General features: G+C 52.0%; 2 protein-coding genes across 7 annotated transcripts; one reads left to right on the top strand and one right to left on the bottom strand.

Annotated features, from left to right (window-relative positions):
* Positions 1-399: 399 nt before the first annotated feature.
* On the top strand, positions 400-11,474 carry STAP2 (signal transducing adaptor family member 2). Of its 2 annotated transcripts, XM_006042511.2 has the most exons (13): positions 401-621; positions 3,348-3,419; positions 3,545-3,667; positions 7,361-7,417; positions 7,910-8,010; positions 8,436-8,570; positions 8,889-8,958; positions 9,049-9,151; positions 9,285-9,359; positions 10,593-10,748; positions 10,835-10,927; positions 11,009-11,083; positions 11,316-11,474. In XM_006042511.2, the coding sequence occupies exons 1-13, from the start codon at positions 520-522 to the stop codon at positions 11,456-11,458; spliced, it is 1,305 nt and encodes a 434-aa protein (XP_006042573.1). In that variant the 5' UTR covers positions 401-519; the 3' UTR covers positions 11,459-11,474. The 2 variants fall into 2 exon arrangements, with proteins under 2 accessions (XP_006042574.1, XP_006042573.1); XM_006042512.3 differs by lacking the exon at positions 9,285-9,359 and having other exon boundaries at positions 400-621.
* A 552-nt stretch (positions 11,475-12,026) lies between these two features.
* Positions 12,027-24,327, bottom strand: FSD1 (fibronectin type III and SPRY domain containing 1). Of its 5 annotated transcripts, none has more exons than XM_045166635.1 (14): positions 23,831-24,046; positions 23,149-23,244; positions 22,874-23,005; positions 21,827-21,928; positions 20,956-20,978; positions 20,631-20,752; positions 19,877-20,086; positions 15,811-15,909; positions 14,842-15,001; positions 14,410-14,489; positions 12,723-12,974; positions 12,526-12,614; positions 12,262-12,419; positions 12,027-12,214 (listed from the first exon to the last, which is right to left on the bottom strand). In XM_045166635.1, the coding sequence occupies exons 1-13, from the start codon at positions 23,963-23,965 to the stop codon at positions 12,309-12,311; spliced, it is 1,611 nt and encodes a 536-aa protein (XP_045022570.1). In that variant the 5' UTR covers positions 23,966-24,046; the 3' UTR covers positions 12,027-12,214; positions 12,262-12,308. The 5 variants fall into 5 exon arrangements, with proteins under 5 accessions (XP_045022570.1, XP_045022569.1, XP_006042571.1 ...); XM_045166634.1 differs by having other exon boundaries at positions 12,027-12,261; positions 12,309-12,419; XM_006042509.4 differs by lacking the exon at positions 23,831-24,046 and adding an exon at positions 24,196-24,327 and having other exon boundaries at positions 12,027-12,419.
* Positions 24,328-24,554: the final 227 nt, after the last annotated feature.

Genomic DNA, 24,554 nt, shown 5'->3' with positions numbered 1-24,554 from the left:
CTAAAATTAAAAAAAAAAAAAAAAAGCCTAATCTCCCCCAACTGATATACAGATGTAGTGCTATTCCTGTCAAAATCTCTGCAAGATTTTTGGGTAAATACAAATCAGATTTTTCTAATGTCCAGGCGGCCTAACAGGCCTCCTGGACATTGTGTCACTGTCTAGTCTCATTCCCTCACAGCTCTGGCACCAGATTCCTTTCTCTCCCTTCCAGGTCTTTGCTTAGGCAAGTGCCCCTGTTGATGCCCCCCATACCACGCCAGCAGCTCCCTCGTCTGTTCCCTGACTCCAACCAGGCCTCCCTGACTCCCTGACTTCTTGCAGGGACCAGAGAGACCGGGATTTCCCTAGAGTCTCTGGACCTGCCCGGCCCAGCCCCCGCCCAGGGCTGGCAGGGGAGGGAGCTCTGGAGCTGACAGAGAGAGGAAATTCCCCTGGAACCTGTTTCTCAGCTTCCTGGCTCAACTGGAGCACCCACTGGAGGGAGAGGCCAGGCCGGGCCAAGGACCCTGGCCCGTCATGGCCTTGGCCCTGAGCCCGCCCCGGGTCCCCAAGCCCAAGAGTGCCCTGCCCCTGCACTATTATGAGAGCTTCCTGGAGAAGAAGGGACCCCGAGATCGGGTAAGACAGGCCGGGGAGCTGGCACTGCTGGGTGGCCCCTGGGCAGGTGCGGCACCTCTCTGAACCTAGACCTCCCCAGCCTGCTGAGGAGGGTGAGGTGGGTGCTGGTTGGGGCAAGGCATAGACTGGGGGCTAGAAAAGGTTCTGTCTGTCTGTCTGTCTCTCTCTGATCTGAGCTCTTTCTCTTTCTGTCTCTCCCCGCTTGGATTGGTCTCTTTCTGAATCTCAGATATAAACAGGATTAGGGACTTTCTCAAGGAAATGGCGGCAGGGGCGGGAAGGGGGGTGTCTTCTGACACCACTCCCTACCCCCCATCCCTCCTCCCCCAGCCCTGAGCTAACTCTGTGAACCTTAGCCACAGGGGTCAAGGTCCATACAGATTGCAGGTGGGGACAGTGAGAGGTACTGGGGGCTGTTGCCAGTCAGAGGCCCAGTGAGTGTGTGTGTGTCCTTCTCAAAATAAAGCTCAACTCCTCCATTCTGCTAAGGCTCACCCTCATCCGCCACTAGGACCCAAACCAAGCACCCTTTTCCCTGCCTTTGCCCTGGAAGTTTCCTCCTTTCCTTCTGCCTTCATGCATTCAAATCCTCCCCAGCCTAGAAAGCACCAGAGGCAGGAGATCTCAGGGGTTAAGAAAGAGGGTTCATTTATCTGTGAACACACCTCAAAGCATGTGGGGGATCTTGGTTCCCCAACCAGGGATCAAACTCACCCCCCCTGCAGTGGAAGCCAAGAGTCTTAACCACTGGACTTCCAGGGAAGTCCTAGGCAGGTACCATAATTATCTACTATTTTATAGGTGGTGAAACTGAGGCGCAAAGAGCTTAAACAGCATTCAGTGGGTGACACATAGCTGGTGTATGACAAAGCAGATGAGTTTGTCCACTTACTGCTTTCTTCCCAGTGCCTGGCACACAGTAGTTCTTCAGTAAATGATAGTTAAATGTATGTCTGTATCTAGGATGTATCTATAGATGGACAGATGGGTGAGTGGGTGGACAGACAGGTGCTGCTGCTGCTGCTAAGTCACTTCAGTCGTGTCTGACTGTGCGACCCCATAGACGGCAGCCCACCAGGCTCCTCTGTCCCTGGGATTCTCCAGGCAAGAATACTGGAGTGGGTTGCCATTTCCTTCTCCAACGCATGAAAGTTAAAAGTGAAAGTGAAGTCGTTAAGTCATGTCTAACTCTGTGTGACCCCATGGACTGTAGCCTACCAGGCTCCTCCGTCCATGGGATTTTCCAGGCAAGAGTACTGGAGTGGGGTGCCATGTCCATCTCCAGGACCGACAGGTGAAAGGATGGATAAGCACAAATATACTTGGGAGACACTGCAGGTTTGGTGCTGGATCACCACAATAAAGCAAATATTGTGATAAAGTGAGCCATATGAATTTTTTTTCATTTCCCAGTGCTTTATAAAAGTTATGTTGACACTAGTCTGTACCCTGTTGTATGTAATAGCACTATATCTTTTTAAAAATTAGCTCATAATCATCTGCTTTCTTTTTAATTATTTATTTTTGGCTGTGCTGGGTCTTTGTCGCTGTTCGAGGGCTTTCTCTAGCTAAAGTCAGGGGAGGCTGCTCTGTAGTTGCGGTGCATGGACTTCTCATTGTAGTGGCTTCTCTATTGGCAGAGCATGGGCTCCAGGGCATGTGGAATAGCACTGTCTCCTAAAAAGACAATGTACATAACTTAATTTAAAAATAATGCTTTTGGGAAAATGACACCGGTAGATACTTATTTGACTCAGAATAGCCACAGATGTTTAATTTGTTTAAAATGAAGCATGCCTGTACACAGGTGGATGGGTGAGTACATAAGTGGATAAAAGAATGGATGGATGGATGAATCAATAGGTGGCTTGATGGATAGATGATCACTGTCAATATAAGAGCTATCCTCATTGTGAAAGTGTTAGTCACTCAGTCATGTCCAACTATTTGCGACCCCATGGACTGTAGCCCACCAGGCTTCTCTGTCCAAATACTAGAGTGGGTAGCCATTCCCTTCTCCAGGGGATCTTTCCAACCCAGGGATTGAGCCCCCGTTGGTCTCCTGCATTGTAGGCAGATTCTTAACCATCTGAGCCACCAGGGAAGCCCTTGCTGCTGCTGCTGCTGCTGCTAAGTTGCTTCAGTCATGTCCGACTCTGTGCGACCCCAGAGACGGCAGCTCACCAGGCTCCCCCATCCCTGGGATTCTCCAGGCAAGAACACTGGAGTGGGTTGCCATTTCCTTCTCCAATGCATGAAAGTGAAAAGTGAAAGTGAAGTCGCTCAGTCATGTCTGACTCTGCAACCCCATGGACTGCAGCCTACCAGGCTCCTCCATCCATGGGATTTTCCAGGCAAGAGTACTGGAGTGGGGTGCCATCACCTTCTCCAAGGGAAGCCCTTACGGACTCATTAATTTACTTCCTCTTTCAGGAAGTCTTCCCCAATTTAGCAATTTGAAGTCCTCTCTCCTCTGCAATCTCTTGGCCCAGGGTCTGTCTCTACCTGAGGGTGCTAATTTCTCTTCTCTGAAAGATTTTAGTGTCTCTGCTTTCTCTGTGCGCTGCCCTGGTGGCTGTAGGTGATGAAGGAAACCATGTAAAGATCTGGGAGAAGCATGTTCAGGCAAAGAGGCCAGAAGGTGCAAAGGTCCTGAGATAGAGAAGGATGGAGGTGCCCAGCTCTGCCACCTCACCTCCCTCTCTTTCTCCACCTCTGGTCCACAGGATTACAAGAAGTTCTGGGCAGGCCTTCAGGGCCTGACTCTCTATTTCTACAACAGCAATCGGGACACTAAGGTAAGGATGGAAATGAAGCCTCAAGAATTGGCCTGCCCTTGACCCTAGGACCTAACAGAGGGTGTGGACAGGATATCCTAGCTGGGGGGGATGAGGCACTCAAACTCTGTCTTCTGTGCTCCCAGCATGTGGAAAAGCTCGATCTAGGAGGATTTGTGAAGCTCACAGATGAGGCTCCCTGGGGAAACTCCCATGACCCTAGCACCCACTTCTGCTTGGTCCTTCGGAACCAGGAGATCAAGTTCAAGGTAAGTCTCTTAAGGGTGGCTGGTGGGAGACCCTTCCTCCATGTCACACCCACCATTAACACATACCAACACAAAGTCACACAGAATTTATCACTGGGTTGGTATCACTAGGCAAATCATTAACCTCTCTGGGCCTCAGTTTCTACAAGTGAAAAATGAGATAATACGTGCAAAATCCCCAGAACACAATCTGATCCAGAAGGACCGCAACTGCCATCATTCAATCTTCAGCTAACATTATTGAGCACCTATTGTGTTCCAGACACTCTTCTTAGTCACAGTGACTAACACAATTTAAAATTCCTGTGCTTAGAACACTCTCTAACACCACGTTCAGTCATTAATTTGTGTCCGACTCGTTGTGAACCGCATGGACTGCAGCACGCCAGGCCTCCCTGTCCAACTCCCAGAGCTTGCTCAAACTCATGTCCATAGAGTCAGTGATGACATCCAACCATCTCGTCCTCTGTCATCCCCTTCTCCTGCCTTCAGTCTTTCCCAGCATCAGGGTCTTTTCCAGTGAGTCAGTTCTTCACAACAGGTGGCCAAAGTTTTGGAGCTTCAGCTTCAGCATCAGCCCGTTCAGTGAATATTCAGGGCTGGTTTCCTTTAGGATTGACTGGTTTGATCTCCTTGCAGTCCAAGGGACTCTCAAAAGTCTTCTCCAGCACCATAATTCAAAAGCATCAATTTTTCGGCTCTCAGCCTTCTTTATGGTCCAACTCTCACATCTGTACATGATTACTGGAAAAATCATAGCTTTGATTATATGGACTTTTGTCAGCATAGTGATGTCTCTGCTTTTTAATATGCTAACACCATACACAAAAATAAACTAAAAATAGATTAAACACCTAAATCTAAGACTATGTACTATAAAACTCCTAGAGGAAAACATAGAACACTCCTTGACATAAATTGCAGCAGTATCTTTTTGGATCCAGCTCCTAGAGTGAAGGAAATAAAAGCAAAAATAAACAAATGGGACTTAATTAAACTTAAAAGGTTTTGCACAGCAAAAGAAACCATTAAAAAACCAAAAGACACCTATAGAATGGGAGAAAATATTTGCAAACAATATAACCAACAATGGATTGATCTCCCAAATATACATACAGCTCAATATCAAAAAAACAATCAACTCAAGCAAAAAATGGGATATCTAAATAGACATCTCTCCAATGACATACAGATGGCCAAGAGACACATCAAAAGATGCTCAACATCGCTAACTATTCAGTTCAGTTCAGTCTGTCAGTCGCAAATCAAAACCACAATGACACTGGTCAGAATGGCCATCATCAGAAAGTCTATAAATAATAAATGCTAGAGAGAGTATGGGGAGAAGGCAATGGCACCCCACTCCAGTACTCTTGCCTGGAAAATCCCATGGATGGAGGAGCCTGGTAGGCTGCAGTCCATGGGGTCGCTAGGAGTCAGACACTACCGAGTGACTTCACTTTCACTTTTCACTTTCATGCATTGGAGAAGGAAATGCAACCCACTCCAGTGTTCTTGCCTGGAGAATCCCAGGGACAGGGAAGCCTGGTGGGCTGCCATCTCTGGGGTTGCACAGAGTCGGACACGACTGAAGCGACTTAGCAGCAGCAGCAGCAGCAGAGAGAGTATGGAGACATGGGAACCCTTCTGCCCTGTTTTTGAGAATGTAAATTGATGCAGCCACTATGGGGAACAGTATGCAAGTTCCTTAAAAAACTAAATATAGAACTATCAAATGATCCTGAAATCCCACTCATGGGTATATATCAGGAGAAAACAATAATTCAAAAAGATACATGTACCCCTATGTTCATGAAGTGAAGCGAAGTGAAGGTCACTCAGTCATGTCTGACTCTTTGCGACCCCATGGACTATACAGTCCATGGAATTCTCTAGGCCAGAATACTGGAGTGGGTAGCCTTTCCCTTCTCCAGGGGATCTCCCCAACCCAGGGATCGAACCCAGGTATCCCACATTGCAGGTGGATTCTTTACCAGCTGAGCCACAAGGGAAGCCCTGCTATGTTCATAGTAGCAGCATTTACAAGAGCCAAGACACAGAAGCAACCTAAATGTTCTTCAATGGAGGAAACGAAAAAGAAGATGTGGTACATATACACAATGGAATATTACTTAGCCATTAAAAAGAACAAAGTAATGCCATTTGCAGCAACATGGATGGACCTAGAGATTATATACTGAGTGAAGTAAGTCAGAAGGAGCAAGACAAATACCACATGATATTGCTTATCTGTGGAAACAAAGAAAAAATGATAAAATAAACTTACATGCAAACAGAAATAGTTCCACAGTCATAGACAACAAATTTTTGGTTACCAAAGGGAAAAAGGAGGGGAGGAATAAATTAGGAGTTTGAGACCAACATATACACATTACTATATATAATATAGATAAGCAAGAAGGACCTACTGTATAGCACAGGGAAAACTATATTCAGTATTTTAAAATAATATATAAGGGAAAAGAATCTCATAGGGACTTCCCTGTGGTCCAGTGGTTAAGACTCCACCTTCTAAGGCGGGAGGTGCAGGTTCCATCCCTCACTGGGGAAATAAGATCCCACATGCTAGTTGATACAGCCAAATTTTTTTTAAAAAGAATATCATATATAAAATACATATATATATATCACTTTTCTATACACCTGAAAGTAACACATTGTAAATCAACTACAGTTCAATTTAAAAAAAAAATAAAAAAATACCTGCCCTTGTAGAGTTTACAGTCTTGAGTCTTGTGGCGGAAGCATACAATAAAAAATAAAGATGTGTAAAATATATGGAGTATTAGATGGTGGCAGATGCTAGGGACACAAATGCAAGGGAAAGGGGATGGGGGCTCAGGGCTGCAATGTTAAGAAGTGTGAATAGGTCTTCTTATTGAAGACCTAAAGGAGGTGAGGAAGCCAGCAGTGTAGAGATCTGAGAAACAACTTCAGCGGTAGAAACAGCATGTGCAAAGGCCCTGAGGCTGAACTATGCCTGGCATGTTGGAGGAACAGTGAGAAAGCCACTGTGGCTGGAGCAGAGTAAGAGAGGAGGAAAGTCGAAGGGCATGAGGGCAGGGAGGGGATGGAACAGGTTGTGTAAGACCTGTGGGCCACAAGGAGGGCCTGGGTTTTAACCCTGAGGGAAGTAGAAATCAAGGGAGGGTTTCACACATAGGAGAGGTATGATCTATGTTTTTTTTTGAAATGTGGATGTGAACTGCCCTGGTGGTCCAGTGGCTCAGAATCCACCTGCCAATGCAGGTGACATGGTCCAGGAAGATTCCACCTGCTGTGGAGCAACGGTATGTGCCACAACTACTGAGCCCAAGTGCCACAACTACGGAGGCCCATTTGTCCTAGAGCCCATGATCTGTGACAAGAGAAGCCACTGCAACAAGAAGCCTGCAAACTGCAACTAGAGAAAGCCTGCATGCAGCAATGAAAACCCAGCACAGCCAAAAATAAATTAATTATATTAAAAATAGTTGATGTAATAACATTAAAGAATAGTACCCCCATATTACTAAGGACTTATATTCAGACATCATTCTAAATTAACCTGTTCTAACATTTAATTTTCATTAAACAACCCTCAGAAACAGGGATGCTTATTCCTTACTCCCATTTCACAGATGGGTAGACCAAGGCTCATCAGCCAGGCATACTTTTTCTTTTGCTCCCCAGGTAGAGAGCCTGGAGTCTCGGGAGATGTGGAAAGGCTTCATCTTGACAGTAGTGGAGGTAAGAGTGGTCAACCTTGGCCCTTCTCTCTCTCCTTCCCCACTTGGCCTGCTCAGAAATCCTTTTTAAAATGTCAGTTCCCCCAACAAACCTCTCAACCTCCTCCTCGGTCTCAAACTGGCGGCCTCTGAACCAGGTATAAACCATCTGCGTTTTGTTTTGCCAACAAAGTGCTATAAATTTAAAAGTCAGCTGCTGTCGTTTAAAAACCAGGAGTGTTAGAAAACAGCCCTGATTTCTGTGTTACTCAATTGCTCCCCGTCTGGCCCTACAGGCTGTTGAGTTTGAGATCCTCCACGCTAGCATTTGCTCTTTCCGTCCCCCATCACGGAAGTCCTCTCTAAGCCTTCTCTGCCCCTGAGGTGTCAGGCGGCTCGGGAGCCCCGTCCAGACCTGGCTTCCATCCTGGCTACATCCGCACCTTGGCCTCAGTGTGCCCCCTGTGACACGGTCACAGGCGCCCATTTCCTGATCGCCCCAATCCCCGTTCAGCTCCGTGTCCCGTCCAACCTGACGCTGCTGCCAGGACACCTGTACATGATGTCCGAGGCCCTGGCCAAAGAGGAGGCCCGCCGTGCGCTCGAGATGCCGTCGTAAGCGCCCGAGGGTCTCCAGGATGGTGGCGGGCTGGAGAACATGGGGCCGCAGAGGGCAGTGAATGGGGTCTCCTGGCGTTGGGTCTTGGGTACATCCGGGCAGGGGTGGGGATTGGGTCCCCACAGTTGGGAGCCCGACTGAGTGTTTGGGGCGGTTCTGGGTTCCTGACCGCGGGTCTGGGTCTTCAGGGGCGGGTTTAGATGCCGGGGTGGCGGGTCTGGGGCTCTGAGTATTGGCCTCCGTTCCCGAAGGGCAGGCATGGGCTTCCAGAGGCAGAGTCTGGGTCTGTGGGGGGGAGGGGGGCGGTGAGGCAGGGTCCCCAGGGACCAGGTGACGGCTAGGTGAGCTTGGCTGGGTGCCCAGGGGCGTGGCTGTCTCTGGGGGCGGGGCCTGCACCTGTGAGTGATGCTCCTCGCCCCAGGTGCTTCCTGAAAGTGAGCCGACTGGAGGCGCAACTGCTCCTGGAGCGCTACCCTGAGTGCGGGAACCTACTGCTGAGGCCCAGCGGGGACGGCACGGGCGGCGTGTCAGTCACAACGCTTCAGACGCTCAATGGGTGCGCATGCGCGGCTCCGGGTGGGCGGGGCGTCGGATACGGGGGCGTGGTCGGGTAGCGGGGCGGTGTCACGTTGTGGATGGGGCCTGGGAGGGCCCTCCTAGTGGAATCCCTCAGGGCTTGGTTCTCCCGGGGGACATTGCCAGCAGCAGGGTCTTTCTTGAAGGTGGAGTCTTTTGAGGGCCTAGCGCCCCGCCGACAGCCACGCCAGGATGTGGGGTGGTTAGGGTTAGGCCCTTCTTGGGGGCGGTGCCCGGGCGAGGGACGGGCCCTTCCTTGTCCTCAGCCAGGTCATGCACTTGCCCCCTACCCTGTCAGGACGCCGGTGGTCAGGCACTACAAGGTGAAGCGCGAGGGCGCCAAATACGTAATCGACGTGGAGGAGCCGGTGAGCATTGGGCCGGGGCCGGGGAAGCGCAACGGCGTGCGCTGCACCCTTTCCACGCCGACCCTGATAGCATCCCCTCTCTGACCCTAGTTCTCCTGCACCTCGCTCGAAGCAGTGGTCAACTATTTCGTGTCGCACTCTAATAAGGCGCTGGTGCCCTTCCTGCTGGATGAAGACTATGAGAAAGTGATGGGTTGGTAGAACCTCAGGGAACAAGGTTGGGGGGAGGGCTCAGTCCACGCCTCTCCCGCCCCCTCCCCAACCCGGACACCCTTGGGTCAGCCCCCAGCTGCCGTGCCTCCTCCAGGCCGCCCTCTCTGTTCCAGGCTTCGTGGAGGCGGATAAAGAGAATGGCGAGAGTGTGTGGGTGGCGCCCTCGGCCCCCTCCACCTCCGGCCCAGGTGATGCCCCCTCCCCGCGGACGCCGCTGGGGCAGAGTGGGAAAGGACCTAGGACTCTCATGGCTCCACCTGTGCCCAGTCTTGTACCTAGAGTTGCAGGGACCCAGAAAGTACCCAGACCCTGTCCTCTACGTGCTTCCAGGTTATGGAGGGAATGGACAGGGCTGGGCGCACACACTCGCAATCCTGAGGGGTTGAACCTGGGGCTGGAAGGCGAGGGGTGGGGGAGTGCGGGGGTGGGGGTGCAACCTAGAGTTGGGGAGAGGAGGAGGATGGGCAGAGTTGGGGGGGGGGGGAGTCTTCTTGGAAGAGTGGGTGTTTCCTAAAGTTCTCAAAGGATTTCATTAGGAAGAGATGGGAAATCAGGCTGGGAGGTGGTCCAGATTATGGAGCAAAAGGAAGAGATTGGAAAAGTGGAAAGGTCTGTGGGATGAGCAGTATGGTCTTCCCTGAACTGGGCAGATGCTGAGGACCCTGCATGCATGACACATACACAAATGTATGTACAATGTACACAAATGTACATACATACACACATGCCACTCATGAACATAAACCTGTGTGTGTCCACCTGCATAATGAGAAGTTCCTATGTAGAGTGGCTCCACCCATGCATAAACATGGGTGTCATACAGTTCCAGTCCCATATAGCACACATATATATACTTCAAGTCACAATCATGTGTGTACACACAAATTGCAGACATATCCACTCATGAGCACAAATTCAGACCTTTACAGATACATGTGTGTATACACTAATACAGACATGTGCTGTAGCACGTACCTTAGCATCCATGAGGTGTCATGCATGCACAAGAGTATAAACCCTTTGCTTAGTCGCTCAGTCATGTTTGACTCTGACCCCATGGACTGTAGCCCACCAGGTTCCTCTGTCCATGGGGATTCTCCAGGCAAGAATACTGGAGTGGGTTGCCATGCCTTCTTCCAGGGATCTTCCCAACCCAGGGATTGAACCCAGGTCTCCCGCATTGCAGGTGGATTCTTTACAGCCTGAGCTACCAGGGAAACCCTTTACTTATATTCAACTTATGAAATTCACCCAGTGTCCATGTATTGCTACCTAGGGACACACATCCACAGACGTAAACAGGCCCATGCCCAGACACACATGCATGGAGACATAGGCCTGTATCCAGGTGTGCACACACACATCCCCACTGGTGTCTCTGTTCCACATGGGCCCCGACAGTGACCACAGTTTCCCACCAGGTCCTGCACCCCCCAAGGGTGGCCCTAAGCAGCTGCCTCCCACATCCATCATGCCTGCGCCCAGTCAGGACAAGCTGCCTCCACTACCGGACCAGGATAACAACTATGTCATCCCCATTGCAGACACCCCAGCTGCCAGCTACATGAACGAGGATGGTGGGTAGGGGACCGGGGTGGCTAGAGCTGGCAACAGGGAGCAAGCTGGTGACTGGATGTGACATACTACATCTTTGTCCGCACAGTGCCTTCTCCCAGTCGACTAGTTGTTCCGAAGCCCAGGCGGTTGGCCAAGCTACAGGCAAAGCTTCCAAAGCCACCTATTGTGCCCAAGTCAGGTATGGGAGGGGTCCCTCCTCCCAGGCCCTCCCCTATCCAGCTAAGGGTGGGCCTCAGCCTTCATCTGTCTGTTCCTGCAGAGCCCAAAGGCCTCAACAGTGGCCCAGCCAGGAAGCTGGCAGCCAGCTCAGCACAGGTTTTCTCGCCCACCACAGGTAAGGGGTCAATGTAAGAGGGCTTCTCAAGTGGGGAACCCAGGTGGTCACACTCTGGAGCACTCTATGCTTGGTTTAATGCTCTGTTGTGTCCATCCTGAAGTTCCTCATGGCCACTGAACACATTTTCATCTTACGCTTCAGTGGTCCTGGGTGGATATAAGCAGGGAAAGCCTAGACTGGGGGTCTCTGGTGCCACTGGAGCCTCAGGTACCCCTACCCTCATTCTCAGGGCTGGCAGATGTGACAGCAGAACTGGAAGAGAAACTGCAGAAGAGGCGGGCACTGGAGCAGGCAGCTGAGCGCATGGCAGACCAGCGGGTCCATCTCCAAGCGCCACACACCAGTCAGGCAGATCCCTCCTCCCAGAATTAAAGCTCAAGCAACCCCAGGAGCTGTGTTTGGCTTGGCTGGGTGGGTGGTGTGGGGTCTGTTAGATGACTGCCCACAGCTGGTCCCAGTGGTCCTCAGTTCAGCAAAACCTGCCTCCTGACCCTGTAAGAAAAGCTCCCACCATTTTTACGACTATGCCTCATGGCTTGTAGGAGGCTTCCCTAGTGGCTCAGTGGTAAAGAATACGCCTGCAATGCAGGAGACATGGGTTCAATTCCTGTGTCAGGATGATCCCCTGGAGTAGGAAATGGCAACCCACTCCAGTATTCTTGCCTGGGAAATCCTATGGACAGAGGAGCCTGGAGGGCTACAGTCCATCAGGTCTCAAAGAGTCCGACCTGACAGGGACTAAACAACAAGCTTGTGAGATCTTAGTTCCCCGACCAGGGATTGAATCCAGGCCTCTGCAGTGAAAGCACAGAGTCCTAACCATTGGACTGCCAGGGAATTTCCAAGAAATTTCCCATTTTATGGCTGAGAAAGCTGAGGTCTGGAGAGGACCAGGCACAGCCAGTGCCACCCAGCCCCCAAAAACCAGCAGCACCGCCTGGCCAGTGTCTGACCTTTATTAGGAGGTGAGGTGAGGAGGAGGGCCCGACCTGGGTGCCCACTCTCCGTCAGTGACCCCCCCTCAGGAGTGAAGGCTCCAAGCAGCAAGTGAGAGGAGGGTGCCCAGCTCAAACAGTCGAGGCCCGGAGGCGGCCCCAGCACCCGCCCGCTGATGGGCAGGCCAGGGGCCTAGGAGGCGGCCCCAGCACCCGCCCGCTGATGGGCAGGCCAGGGGCCTAGGAGGCGGCCCCAGCACCCGCCCGCTGATGGGCAGTCTGGGGGCCTAGGTGAGGCTGGCGTTGGAGCTGCTAGTGGTGCTGCCCCGCTGCCGCAGGCAGCGCACGGAGCTGGGGACCTGCAGGCCCGTCGTCACGTGGAAGCTGCCACACCACACCTGGGGGACAGTCAGGGCAGGGAGAAGGGGACAGACAGGCTCAGCAGGAAAGCCAACCCTCGCGCCACCCCGCTTTTCCTTCCCTGGGCCCCTGACAAGGCCTCACCGTGAAAGCTGGGAGCAGCGGCTGTGTGAACTTGGCCTTGAAGGTGTGCAGCAGCTGTTTGGTACGGCCATTGTAGAAGGACAGGAGGCCTGGAGTGGAGGGCCAGAGCGACAAAGGGACCGGTGAGAGAGGTTTGGGCAGAGAGAGAACAGTGGAGAAGGGTGGCCAGAGGCCAGCCAGGGCTCGGAGGGGATCACCTTGATGGAAGTCGCAGTGCACGCCCAGGCAGTCGGGCACGGGAGCGTCCAGCATCTTGGCCTTGTTGGCGTGTTTGGCAGTGAAGCTGACCTGCAGCCAGTTGTTGACGTGCAGGCACCAGGACGCAGCCGTCTTGCCCAGCTGCTCGAAGCGGCCCAGGCTACGGTAGGCCACCCCCACGCCAAACGCCTTGCTGTCTGGCTCGTAGCGCACCTCCCAGTAATGTTCCCCGCCGTCAATCAGCGTGTCCCCTGGGGGATGGGGTGGGCAGGGGGACTAGGTAGAATTGGCTCCTGGGTGCCCTTTCAAAATGGGCAGCCAGACCCCAGCTCTTTCCTCCAGACACTGCCTGGTCCCCAGCTATCCCATGCCTCCCTAGATACTAAGATACTAGATATCTGACCAAGCCCATATAAGTCACCAAGTCTCAGCGAGATTATCAGTTAATCTACACCCTCCCAGGATCCTGGATCCAGATTCGTGTGACTTCGGCGATTTTCCCATCCAGCTATTCCTGCGCTGCAGCTTCTCCACCCACTTCTGCCCCACCAGACCATAGCTCAGCTCCTCATTCAGCCCAGGAAACCAGCTACTCCCAGGACTTCCCTGGTGGTCCAGTGGTTAAGACTCCACTCTCCCAATGCAGGGGCCTGGGTTCCACCCTGGAATCTGGTCAGGGAACTAGATTCCACATGCTACATCTAAGAGTTTGCATGCCACAACTAAAGATCCTGAGTGCCGCAACTGAGACCCGGCACAGCCAAAAAAAAGAAAAAAAGAAACCAGCAACTCCCTAACTTCATCTCCAACCCTCATCGCCTCCCAGGTATTACAGACTACACTGGCTTCTGCATAGATCCTGATCCCTTTCTCAAGGTTTTTTTCAGGACAGTGGTGATTTCCAGGAACTCCTGTTCCTCCTCAGACTCCAGCTTCTCCTTCATAGGATCCAATCAGTCCTGTGGTGCCAACCACACCTCTCACCCTAGTCATTCTCTCCACTTCTCAGACTCAGCTACTCTCTGGCTCCTCCACTCACCTTAAGCCACTTCCCTGAGCCCCTGTCTTGCTTCAGCTCCTCCACAAACCTGGCTAGCCACAGGCAACTATTCTTTCCAGCTACTCCCCGAGTCTCAGCTACTCCCTGGGTCTCATCTACTCCACAGACTTCAGGAAATTCCCCCTCAAGCTACTGCTCAGCCCTCCCCAGTCTGCTGCTGCTGCTAAGTCGCTTCAGTCGTGTCCGACTCTGTGTGACCCCATTGACGGCAGCCCACGAGGCACCCCCGTCCCTGGGATTCTCCAGGCAAGAACACTGGAGTGGATTGCCATTTCCTTCTCCAGTGCATGAAAGTGAAAAGTGAAAGTGAAGTCGCTCAGTCGTGTCCGACTCTTCGAGACCCCATAGACTGCAGCCCACCAGGCTCCTCCGCCCATGGGATTTTCCAGGCAAGAGTACTGGAGTGGGGTGTCTAGAGCATCCATAAGTTCTGACTTTCCCCCAATGATCCCTCAGCCCCAAATCTTCCCATTCCCCCAACATCACAGTAACACATCACTGGTACTGTTCCCATAGAAGCTTTTTTTGACACCTGCCTGTTTCCCCAGCCAAAGGAATTCCCTCCCACCAACCCCTATCAGGCCCCTGCCCAGACTTCTTTCTAGTCTGTCTTCCCTCCTCCTTACCCAGCACCGTGTAGGACTCAGCTGTGAAGCGATCCCGTCCCCCACGACCTGAGGGCATCCTCTTGGGAGATGGAGTACCTCTGTGGGTGACAGGGAGGGGGAAGTCTCAATCAGACCTCACCTCTCCCATAGGAGGGCTTCCCTGGTCCACCCCAGTCACCATGAACGTTTCATCTTTCCTGGACTGTGTGTGGTTCTTTTCATACACAGGGTCTTTCATCTTGGAACATACCTGTGCCCTTCCTCATCTGGAAAAATCCTATTTGACCATCAAAACCCACTTCAAAGATTCCTCTCCCTTATTCACTCTTTGGGCTCCCCCCACTCCATGTCCCTCCCTCTACCCCAGCCTTGACCATACTGGACTCTGTATGTCCATGTCCAGCTTGATCTCCTCCACCAGAGACTCAGGGAGGGGAGGGGGCAGGCTACCTGGCTGGGGAGTTGACGGGAGACGCCGTCCGCCCCTTGCCATCTTTCTCGCGAGCTTTGATATCCTGCACCTTCCCGCCCATGGCGTCCCACTCCACGGAGAGATCATCCACCCGCAGGTTCTGGTGGGATGTGGACGCATCCAGGTGGAACATGAACGCTGGGGCCAGGCAGACACAGGAGTCACAGAGATGGGAAAACCCAGAGACACAGAGAGAGACAGAGAGAGACAGACAGTGACCAAGACAGACCATGACAGGGACAGAGAACAGAAAGAAACAAAGAAACAGAGACTAAGACCAAGAGAGAGAAAGAGAGACAAATGGACAAAGGTTCAGAGATGGAGAGATATAGAGACAACAGGCAGAAAGGCACCAAAAGACGGGACAGGGAAGGGTGGAGAGGGCAGAACAGGTAGCCAGAGGAGTGAAGGCCAAGGGCTAGTTGCCTAAAGGTCTCCCAGGTCTGAAGCCATTTCAAACCACTGTGCTGCCCTGTGCTTTCATTGGGGATTAATCCCAGAAAGGGGGCTGTGCTATAGCATGACAGAGCTAAGCTAGAGTGCAGAAAGGACTTCCTACCCGAACATGCAAAGGTATCACTGTGGGGGGCTAAGAAATCTATCTTCAGTACTGATACCCTATTTCCAATTCTATAGAGCACTTAGCTTTTTTTTTTTTTTTTTTTTTTGAAGAGTGAGTTAGAGAGAGAGAAAGAGGGGGAGAGTGTGTGTGTAAAAACCATCCAGGTATGATGCGATCAACTGCAAATGCAAAGAACAATACCAAGTTTATAGCAGACACTCAGGCTAAGGAATCTACTATGGATTGAGCACTGAGCTTCCTAGCAACCAGGGCATAAAGGGCCACAGAACCCTGATTAGAAGATTCTCATTAGACACCAGTCCCTGGAGCCCTGGGAGTGAGTGGTTATGGAGTCACAGAGAGGGGAGGTATGGGAGTCAGTCACCTGGTGTCTCCAGGGTCACTGGCTCAGAGAACTCGCCTGAAACTGCCTTATTACAGGCCTTCACACGGAAATTCATGTATTTCATGTCAAACTTGAGACCTGCAAGGCAACAGAGAGGGCTTAACATTGTATACTCTTTGAGTGATAGATTAGAGGCCTTTGTGTCCCACAGTCATCCCACCACCTCTCATTCTAAGGAGCATCTTGTAGACCACATGGTAACCCTGAGAAATCATCCCTGTCTTCATTCACCTGTGGGACTATGGATCACTTGGCTCCACCTCTATTCCAGACTGGCCAATCAGTCTGCTTTAAGGATGCTTTAAGGCTCAGTCACAGCAATTGGTCCAGGGATAGGCACATAACCCAAACAGGCCAATCAGAATCTACCCTGGGACTCCGGATGATATTAGAGTGAGTGGAGTCCCTCTTTCCTCTGAACTAGCCAACTAGGCAGAGAAGGCGATGGCACCCCACTCCAGTATTCTTGCCTGGAAAATCCCATGGACAGAGGAGCCTGGTAGGCTACAGTCCATGGGGTCGCGAAGAGTAGGCCACAAGTGAGCGACTTCACTTTCACTTTTCACTTTCATGCCTTGGAGAAGGAAATCGCAACCTACTCCAGTGTTCTTGCCTGGAGAATCCCAGGGAGAGGGAGCCTGGTGGGTGGCCGTCTATGGGCTCGCACAGAGTCGGACATGACTGAAGCGACTTAGAAGCAGCAGCAGCCAACTAGGAGGAAGCCACTCCTGGGAAAATTTGCCATCATGTTGGCAACCCTACTTGAGAATGTCTGCTTTCTCAGAGCCAACAGTGTCTAGAACTGAGCTGAGTGAGTCATATGCTGGAACTCCTGCATCTAGCCATGACCAGTGCCTTAAAGATTTTCCCTAATAGTATCCTTTTAAAAAGTTATTATTAATTTCTTCTAATCTTAAAAAAATGAAAGCAACTATTGAACTGTCTTCCCCCTTGTGCAAAACCTCTTTGGAGATATGTCTAGACCTCTCAGTGGCTTCACTCCCTCTCTCTCTCTTCTGGGCTTGTCAGTCCTCATCTAGTAGGTTCTCCTGGCTGACCACTCCTTCCTTCATGGAATTTTTCCTTGGCAGTCATGGCATTGCCCTCTACTGACTGCCCCCTCTGACTGCTCCCTCTTGGTATTCTTTACAGGCTCCTCTGTACTCTCAAATGTTTGGATGACTCAATCTAAGACCCTGCTCACCCTTAAGACACTATCTGCCTACCCACAGGGCACACACAGCTCAACCTCTAGCTCAGACCCCGTGTCCAGTTGCCCCGGGTGTTCCCTGCAGGATGCCTTCTCTGGGCATTCCAAACAGCACTCAGAATCCATCTTCTGAAACCTCTCATAGGTCCCCTTGTCTTCAGGATAAAGTCCCTATTCCTCTTCTCCCCTTTCCCTACAGATGTTGTTCCTTCTGCAAAGTTAACTAGTTCCAGACACAAAGGCTCAGTGTTCTGTCCTCTGAGCCCTTGATCAGGCGGTTCCTTGGCCTGGAACTCGGTCTCCCCGGCTTCTCTTTTGGGCCTCGGCTTGGCTGTTACTTTCTCCAGGTGCCCACCCAGACTACCTCACCCTTTCTTGAATCCCCTCCTCTGAGTTCTGTAGATTGCTCAGCAGCGCCACCTACTGCCCCAGCGCTAAGTAGAAAGTGTTAGTCGCTCCATCGTGTCTGACTCTGTGACCCCATGAACTGTGTAGTCTGCCAGGCTCCTCTGTCCATGGGATTTCCCAGGTGAAAATACTGGAGTGGGTTGCTATTTCCTTATCCAGGGGATCTTCCCGACCCAGGGATCGAACCCAGGTCTCCTAAATCGCAGGCAGATTCTTTACTCTCTGAGCCACCAGGGAAGCTAAGACTACCACCCAGAAGGCTTGGATTCTAAATCATGAACCTATCCGACTTTTCACAGTGGGTGTCTGTTTCCTAGTCTGCAACCTAACAATCATTTTCCCCACACTAAGCAGGGTTCACATAAAGATGAGATGGCCCAAGGAATATAAGTTATAAGAACTTAACCAAAACCCTCCTGTCTTCCAAACAGTCAACAAGATAGTAGGTGGATAGCAAATAACCACATGGGTTATTTACATAGGTGAGTGATCATCTTCAGTATCACAGGTCTTGTGAGGGATTCAACTTCCTGCCCTGAGGAATTCGCTCACTATGGATTTTGGAAAAGGCCAGAGGGGTAAAGTGGATGCATCCAGAAGCCTGTGATGGAGAAGCTCTACACTTTGACTGTGGTGTAGTTACACAAATTTACATAGGGGATAAAACTGCATACAGGATTACACATGTACATGCAAATCAGTGCGTGCTAAACTGGTAAAACTGATGAAAAGTAAATCAACCCTGCAGACTATACTCGTGTCAGCTTCCTGGTTCTGGTATCGAACTCTAGTTATGTAAGCTGCCACTACTGGAGAAAGCCGAATATATACAATGTGTATATATATATATATATATTTCATTGTGTATACATATGATATATAATATGTGCTCAGTCTGTCCAACTCTTTGTGACCCCATGGACTGTAGCCCGCCAGGCTCCTCTGTCCATAGGATTTCTCAAGCAAGAATACTGGAGTGAGTTGCCATTTCCTTCTCCAGGTGATCTTCCCGACCCAGGGATTGAACCCACGTCTCTTAAGTCTTCTGCATTGGCAGGTGGATTTCTTTACTACTGGCGTCACCTAGGAAGCCCTGTGTGTGTGTGTGCGTGTGTGGGTGTGTATACACAATGAAATATTATTCAGCCTTAAAAAGAAAGGAAACTAACACCTGCTACAACATGGCGAGCCTTGAGGACACGATGCTCAGTGACATAAGCCAGGCGTCGTCCTGTATGATTCCATCTATATGAGGAACTTAGAGTAGCAACATTCCCAGGGACAGGAATTAGAATGGTGGGTGCCAGGGACCAGGCAGAGAGGAATGGAAGTTAGTGTCTAATGAGGACAGGGGAATTTCCTGGTGGTCCAGTGCTTAGGACTCTGTGCTTTCACTGCCAAGGGCACGGCTTCGATCCCTGGTCAGGGAACTAGGATCCTGCAAGCCATGTGGTAAGGCCAAAATTTAAAAACAAAACAAACAACAACAGTAACAAAAACGAACGGGGACAGTTTCAGTTTTGCAAGCTGAGAAGTTCTGGAGATGGATGGTGGGGTGATCGTAGCACTGAATTACTGAATAGCTGATCTGCATACTTAATGGTGACCATGGTGGATTTTACCTTATGTGTATTTTGCCACGATAATTTAAAAAAAAAGACCGGGGGGGGGGGGGGGGCGGAAATGGGGTGTGTTTATTTTGATTTCCATGCAAAGGATAAGCTGAGAGCTTTTCAGGCCCTCTTCTCAGCTGCTGGCTTTTCTTTCCTGCAATTAGCATGCTTATTATTAAGCTTGTATGCTAATTACAGATAGGGAGCAGGCTGATTATAGCCCAAGAGCCCTGGTGATAGTTATCTTGTCAGGGAGATTCTCCCCACCCTTCAGGGCTTCTCCAGGCTCAGGATGGTTTCTTAACTCATGAGGGACCCCTGATTTTACCCTCCTTCAGACCCTCTCCTACCAGCTGGATGGATTCCCCCAGTCTTTCTGCTTTCGTATAACCTCCAAGGAAATCCTCAGAGCCTGGGAGGACGGTTCCCTGAACACCAGCTCTATGAGAGGCACTTTGTTTACTACTGTAAGGACAGTGCTTGGTATCCTGCAGGAAATAAGTCAAAATGAATGAATGAATGATGGGTCATAGAGATAAGGCAAGGATGGAGCACACCCTTTCCAGGTGCTTCACTCAGTTCCCTCATCTGTAAAAAGCTGACAATAACACACTCATTGCTTCTGCTGCTGCTGCTGCTGCTAAGTCGCTTCTGGGTAAAATGCTTAGCACATAGTAAGCCCTCAGTACGTGGTGCAGGGCTGTCCCCGGCATCGTTTTCCTTATTATATGTTACTCCCCATCAGCGCAGCAGAGCCTTGAGTATGGTCCACGAGCCCCAGGTGGACTGATGGGGAAAGCTGAGCTGCCCTTACCGGTCAGGATGTATTCTGTTTGCCGGATCCCCTCGATGACCATCCAGGGCTGGTCCTCCTTGAGGCGGGGTGGGCCCTCAAAGTTGGTCCGCCGATATTCCAGCACGAAGTGGTCAATCTTGTTGTCCTCGTCTGGCATGCGCCATACCAAGGTTACACAGTTATCGGCCACTAGGGACTCGGTCAGGTCAATCACAGGGGCGCTAGGCACTGCCCAGGACAGAGGCGAGAGGGGTGTCAGGGTGCGGGGCAGGGAAGCCTGAAGGGGAGTGCCTGGATGTAACCCTGCCCACCCACTAGACCTTCTTGGGGTCTGGGCGTCCTCCCGATAACAGGTTAGGGGCGGGGCTTCTCTGGGTTCCGTAGCCTGGGGGTGGAGCCTCCTCAGGGTTTCACCAAAGGGTGTGAGGCAGAGAAGAGCTTTCTAAGGGTTCAACCAACTAATACTTGGGCTTCTCTGAATCCCACCATTTAGAGGTAGTAAGTTTCCAGAATGCTACCAGTTGGGGTGTGGTCTCCATGGGACTCCACCCCTAGTGGGTGGGGATTCTTTAGGACTCTACCACAGGGTGGGGCTTCCTTGTGGCTCCACCCACTGGGGGGTGGGAATCCTCAGGGCTCCAAGTCAGGGCGGGACCTTCTGCAGTTTCCACAAATGGTTGTCAGCCTTATTCTGATTGTCATGCCTTGTCTCCGGGCTCTCTCCTAGACTTTGGGATTTTTTTCCCTATCATCCAGTGAGTTCCCCTCTCACCAGGCAGGAACGTGAGTGCCTGCAACATCCTCCGCTCCTGTGCAAAGTCCACCATGAGATGACTCATGTTGTCGCTGACCTTGGCTTTCAGTGACAGCCGGAAGGCGGGGGCCATTGTCACACTGCAGGGAAGGAGGTGGAGGCAGCCTGCACACTGCAGGGAAGGAGGTGGACGCCCAGGCCTAGTCCCCCGAGGTGTGTGTAGGGGGCCCCCCTCCCCCTTGTTGCAGTCGGGTGCTCTGGGCCAAGGGACCCTCACCTGGGTGTTCCCACCGTCACAATGGGGGTGGGGCAATGGGGTGGGAGCCAGGTCCCAGCGTCTTACCCATCTTTGATTTGCTTGGCAGCCTAGAAAGAGGGACAGAACAAAAGCCAAAGAATTGTGTTGGCTGAATCAGAAACCCACTACACAGACAAGAAGACTGAGGCCCAGTCAGGTGTCCATGTGTCAAAGTGCCCCAGCATGGGGGCAGAAAGCCTTAGCCGGACCCTGATGGGATGGGAGGCAAAGACAGGCTCCCACTCCTATCCCCACCTCCCGCCTAGTGCCCAGTACATACAGTTGACTGATTTAGCAAATGAAAATATAGGCTACAAAGTTAAATTTGCATTGCAGATGAACAATAAATAAATATATACTTTTTAGTATAAGTAGGTCCCATCCAATATTTCAGATATACTTACACTAAATATTGGACGTGACATATATTACTAAAAAATTAATTCCTTGTTAAATTTGAATTTCAAATAATGAGTAAGTATTTTAGTGTAAATATGTCCCAGGCAACATTTGGGAAATACTTATACTAAACATTTGCATGAGATATACTAAAAATTTTATTCATTCTTTTTTTTTTAATTGGAGTATAATTTCTTTACAATGTTACATTAGTTTCTGCTGTACAACAAAGTGAATCAGCTGTATGGATACATATATACATGCTTCCTCTTGGACTCCTCTCCTACCTCCTTCCCATCCCACCCATCTAGGTCATCACAGAGCACCAAGCTGGGCTTCCTGTGAGTTTTAGATCTACCGCAAAGAATTTATTATTTTAGCATATGTCCTACCAATGGTGTTTAGGATGTACTCAGACTAAATCCTGCATGGGCCATAATCAGAGTAAAACATTACTTGTGGTTGATCTGAAATGCAAACGTATCTGGGTGGCCATTCTGGCTCCCGAGGCGCCCACCTGGGGAAAGTCCTTGCTGTCAGTGGCCAGCAGGGTCTGGTTGGCTGTCTCCAGAAGCTCTTCGGAGCTCTCCAAGGCTCGCGTGCAGGCAGCCAGCTGGTTCTGCAGGAGCCATGCCACCAAGAGAAGAGACATCTTACTCCACGGCATCAGAGCCTCCCAGGGCTCCTCATCGCCTTGGGGATCCGGGGTACCATGTCCTTCTCCAACTCCAGGTGGGAAAGGGAGGCTAGAGGGAGTTTGGGCCTCTCTGCAGGCAGGACATCAGAACCATTTGGGGATCCCTTCCTTAGAAAAGGACACGTCCAGGGACTTCCCTGGTGGTACAGTGGCTAAGACTCCATGCTCCCAATGCAAGGGGCCTGGTTCAATCCCTGGTCAGGGACCTAGATTCTACATGCTATAACTAAAGATTCCACATACTGCAACAAAGACCCAGAATAACCATATAAATAAAATAAGTGAATATTTTTTAAAAAGAAACAGACATGCCTAGGTCACATCTGAGCCTAGAGCTCCACATTCCTTGTGGATGGGTATCCAGGGTGTTAGGGGGTGGCCCAGGAAGTGCTGGTGTTGCCCTAGTGACCCCAGCTTGGAATCTGAGACCCCAGAGGAGCCATAGCGAGTGTTTGGCAAGAAGTAATGCCCTCAGATCTGAGGGACCAGTGGGAAGGGCTGAAAAATTGGAAGTGCGAGATGAAGACAGGTGGGGAGGAACAGCCAGATGTAGGGATGGGGCTGCAGCAATGCAGGGGAGAAGGGATTAAGAGGGAGAGCAGGTGCGTGAGGGATGGATAGGTCATGGCCAGGGAGGGGGCTGGGAAGAGCCCAGGGAAAAGAGGAGGTGTGGCTGACACCACTGGATGGTCTGGCTTGGGACACCAGGGACACTGGCGGCCCCTCTGGGAAGGGACAAGAGAGGAGGAGCAGGTTCGGAGGAAGATGTTGAGGCCGGTCGGGCTCTGGGGAATGTGCAGGGGATGGCATCTGGGAGGGGGTCTGGGAGAACACCCCCCCCCCCGCCCCACCCCAAATCACACACACCTGCAGCTCATAGGTGCGGCTGGCACGGTCCTGCTTTATCTTCATGAGCATGCCCTCCTTCAGCTCCTCCAGGAGGGAGAAGAGGGACTGGAACTCGGCTTCCAGGTCCTCCTGCACCTTGGCCGAGTTTGCCTTGGAGAGACGAGGTGGGGTCAGAGCAGCCAGGACTGGCCAAGCTGCTGCTCAGATGGGCAGCAAGGCCCAGGGTCCCCAAGGGCAGGTTACCTTTATAGCTGCCCTTCCCCCCGCCCTGGGGGCAGGGGTGACTTCCTCACCTCCACATTCAGCAGCATCTGCTTGAGGGAGTAAATGAAACTCTGGATCTCTTCATTTTTCACAGCCAGCGTTGTGATGATCTTCCTCAGAGCCTCCTGCCCCCAGAGAAGCATGCACAAACTAAGTCCCTCAGCCTGTCCAGGGCTCCTTGACTTGAAGCTCCCCCTTTCTGTCCTCCAGGGATCCAGGGAAGGGATGTGGGAGCCACTGTGCCAAAAAGCTTGGGCACCAGACAAGAGCAGGCCCTGGGTGGAGCTCTGGCCCTACAGCCCTCAGGAGCAGCAGGCATCGGGCACATTGAGCCCGCCCATTTCAAAGGGAAGGAAACTGAGGCTCTGAGAGAACTTTTCAGGAAGCACAGACCCTGAGCCCCAGCCAGGTCTGCCTGAGTGCAAAGCCTTCAACCAGGTAACTATATCCTGAGGGGGGTGGGGGTATCTTGGGGGTAAGGAGCTAGCTCTGGGAAAGAGACCCCAGAGGAAAAGGATGCCCGCAGAACATGGGTTCATCTGGAAAAGGGGAGACGCTAGGGAATCAGGTAAGTGGAGAAAGGTAAGGAGGTCTGGGGGAGGGGATGCCAGGAGAGGAGGCCGGCGTGGGTGGGTGCTTCTAGGGCCTGCAGCCCAAACCCAGGCCTCCCACGGGTCCTTTTCCTGGGGGCACGAGATTGGTGGGGGTCACCTGTGCTGAGCTGGCGGGGCGCCCTCCGAGGCGGGGCGTGGCCAGGGTCGGGACACCTGGTCCGCAGTCCCGATGGAAGGCGTGGGTGATAGAGTCAAGGCTGGGTCCCCGATACTGGGGAGGCGTGGGGGCCATGAACGGGATGCGCCTGAACCCAGGCCAAGATGATGTGGGTCGTGGCTAGGGTGGCGGGCTGCGGCGTCCAGAATGGGGGCTAGATCCGGGCGTGGTTGCGGCGAGGGTGGGGCTTCGGCCGCAGAGCAGCTGGGGTCGGGGGAAGCTGGGAGGACGCTGCGGCATTACCTGGTCCCCCTCCTCTCGTCCACCCCCGCTTCGGACAGCGCCCTGCCCCGCCCGGGTCTTACTCTCTGGTCCTCCATGGCTGCAGCCCAGGTCAGCCCGGCCCGGCCCGCGGGCCCCACTCGCTCTTCTAGTCCCCAAGCTGCCTGTGCTGCTGCCGGTAGCCAATGGCCCGCCGAGCCCTCGCCGCCGCCGCCGCCGTGCCCCCAGTCAGCGCTCCATCACTGGCCGCAGCGCGCAGGCGCGCCCCTCGCTGCAAGCTGGGAAATGTAGTCTTTCTTGCGCTGGGGTCGCGGAAAGCCGAGACCCTCAGAGTCTGGGTCGTCGCAGGTGATATTGCTAATGATGCCTGAACTGGAGAGAGCTCAGAACTGGGAGGCAGGATGCCTGGGTTCAACTGCCCTGTGACCTTGAGCCTGTCCCT

Source organism: Bubalus bubalis, chromosome 9 (genome assembly GCF_019923935.1).
Source record: "Bubalus bubalis isolate 160015118507 breed Murrah chromosome 9, NDDB_SH_1, whole genome shotgun sequence".
In the NCBI taxonomy this organism is placed as follows: domain Eukaryota; kingdom Metazoa; phylum Chordata; class Mammalia; order Artiodactyla; family Bovidae; genus Bubalus; species Bubalus bubalis.
The sequence above is the reverse complement of the archived record's forward strand: the minus strand, read 5'-3'. Positions and strand labels throughout refer to the sequence as shown.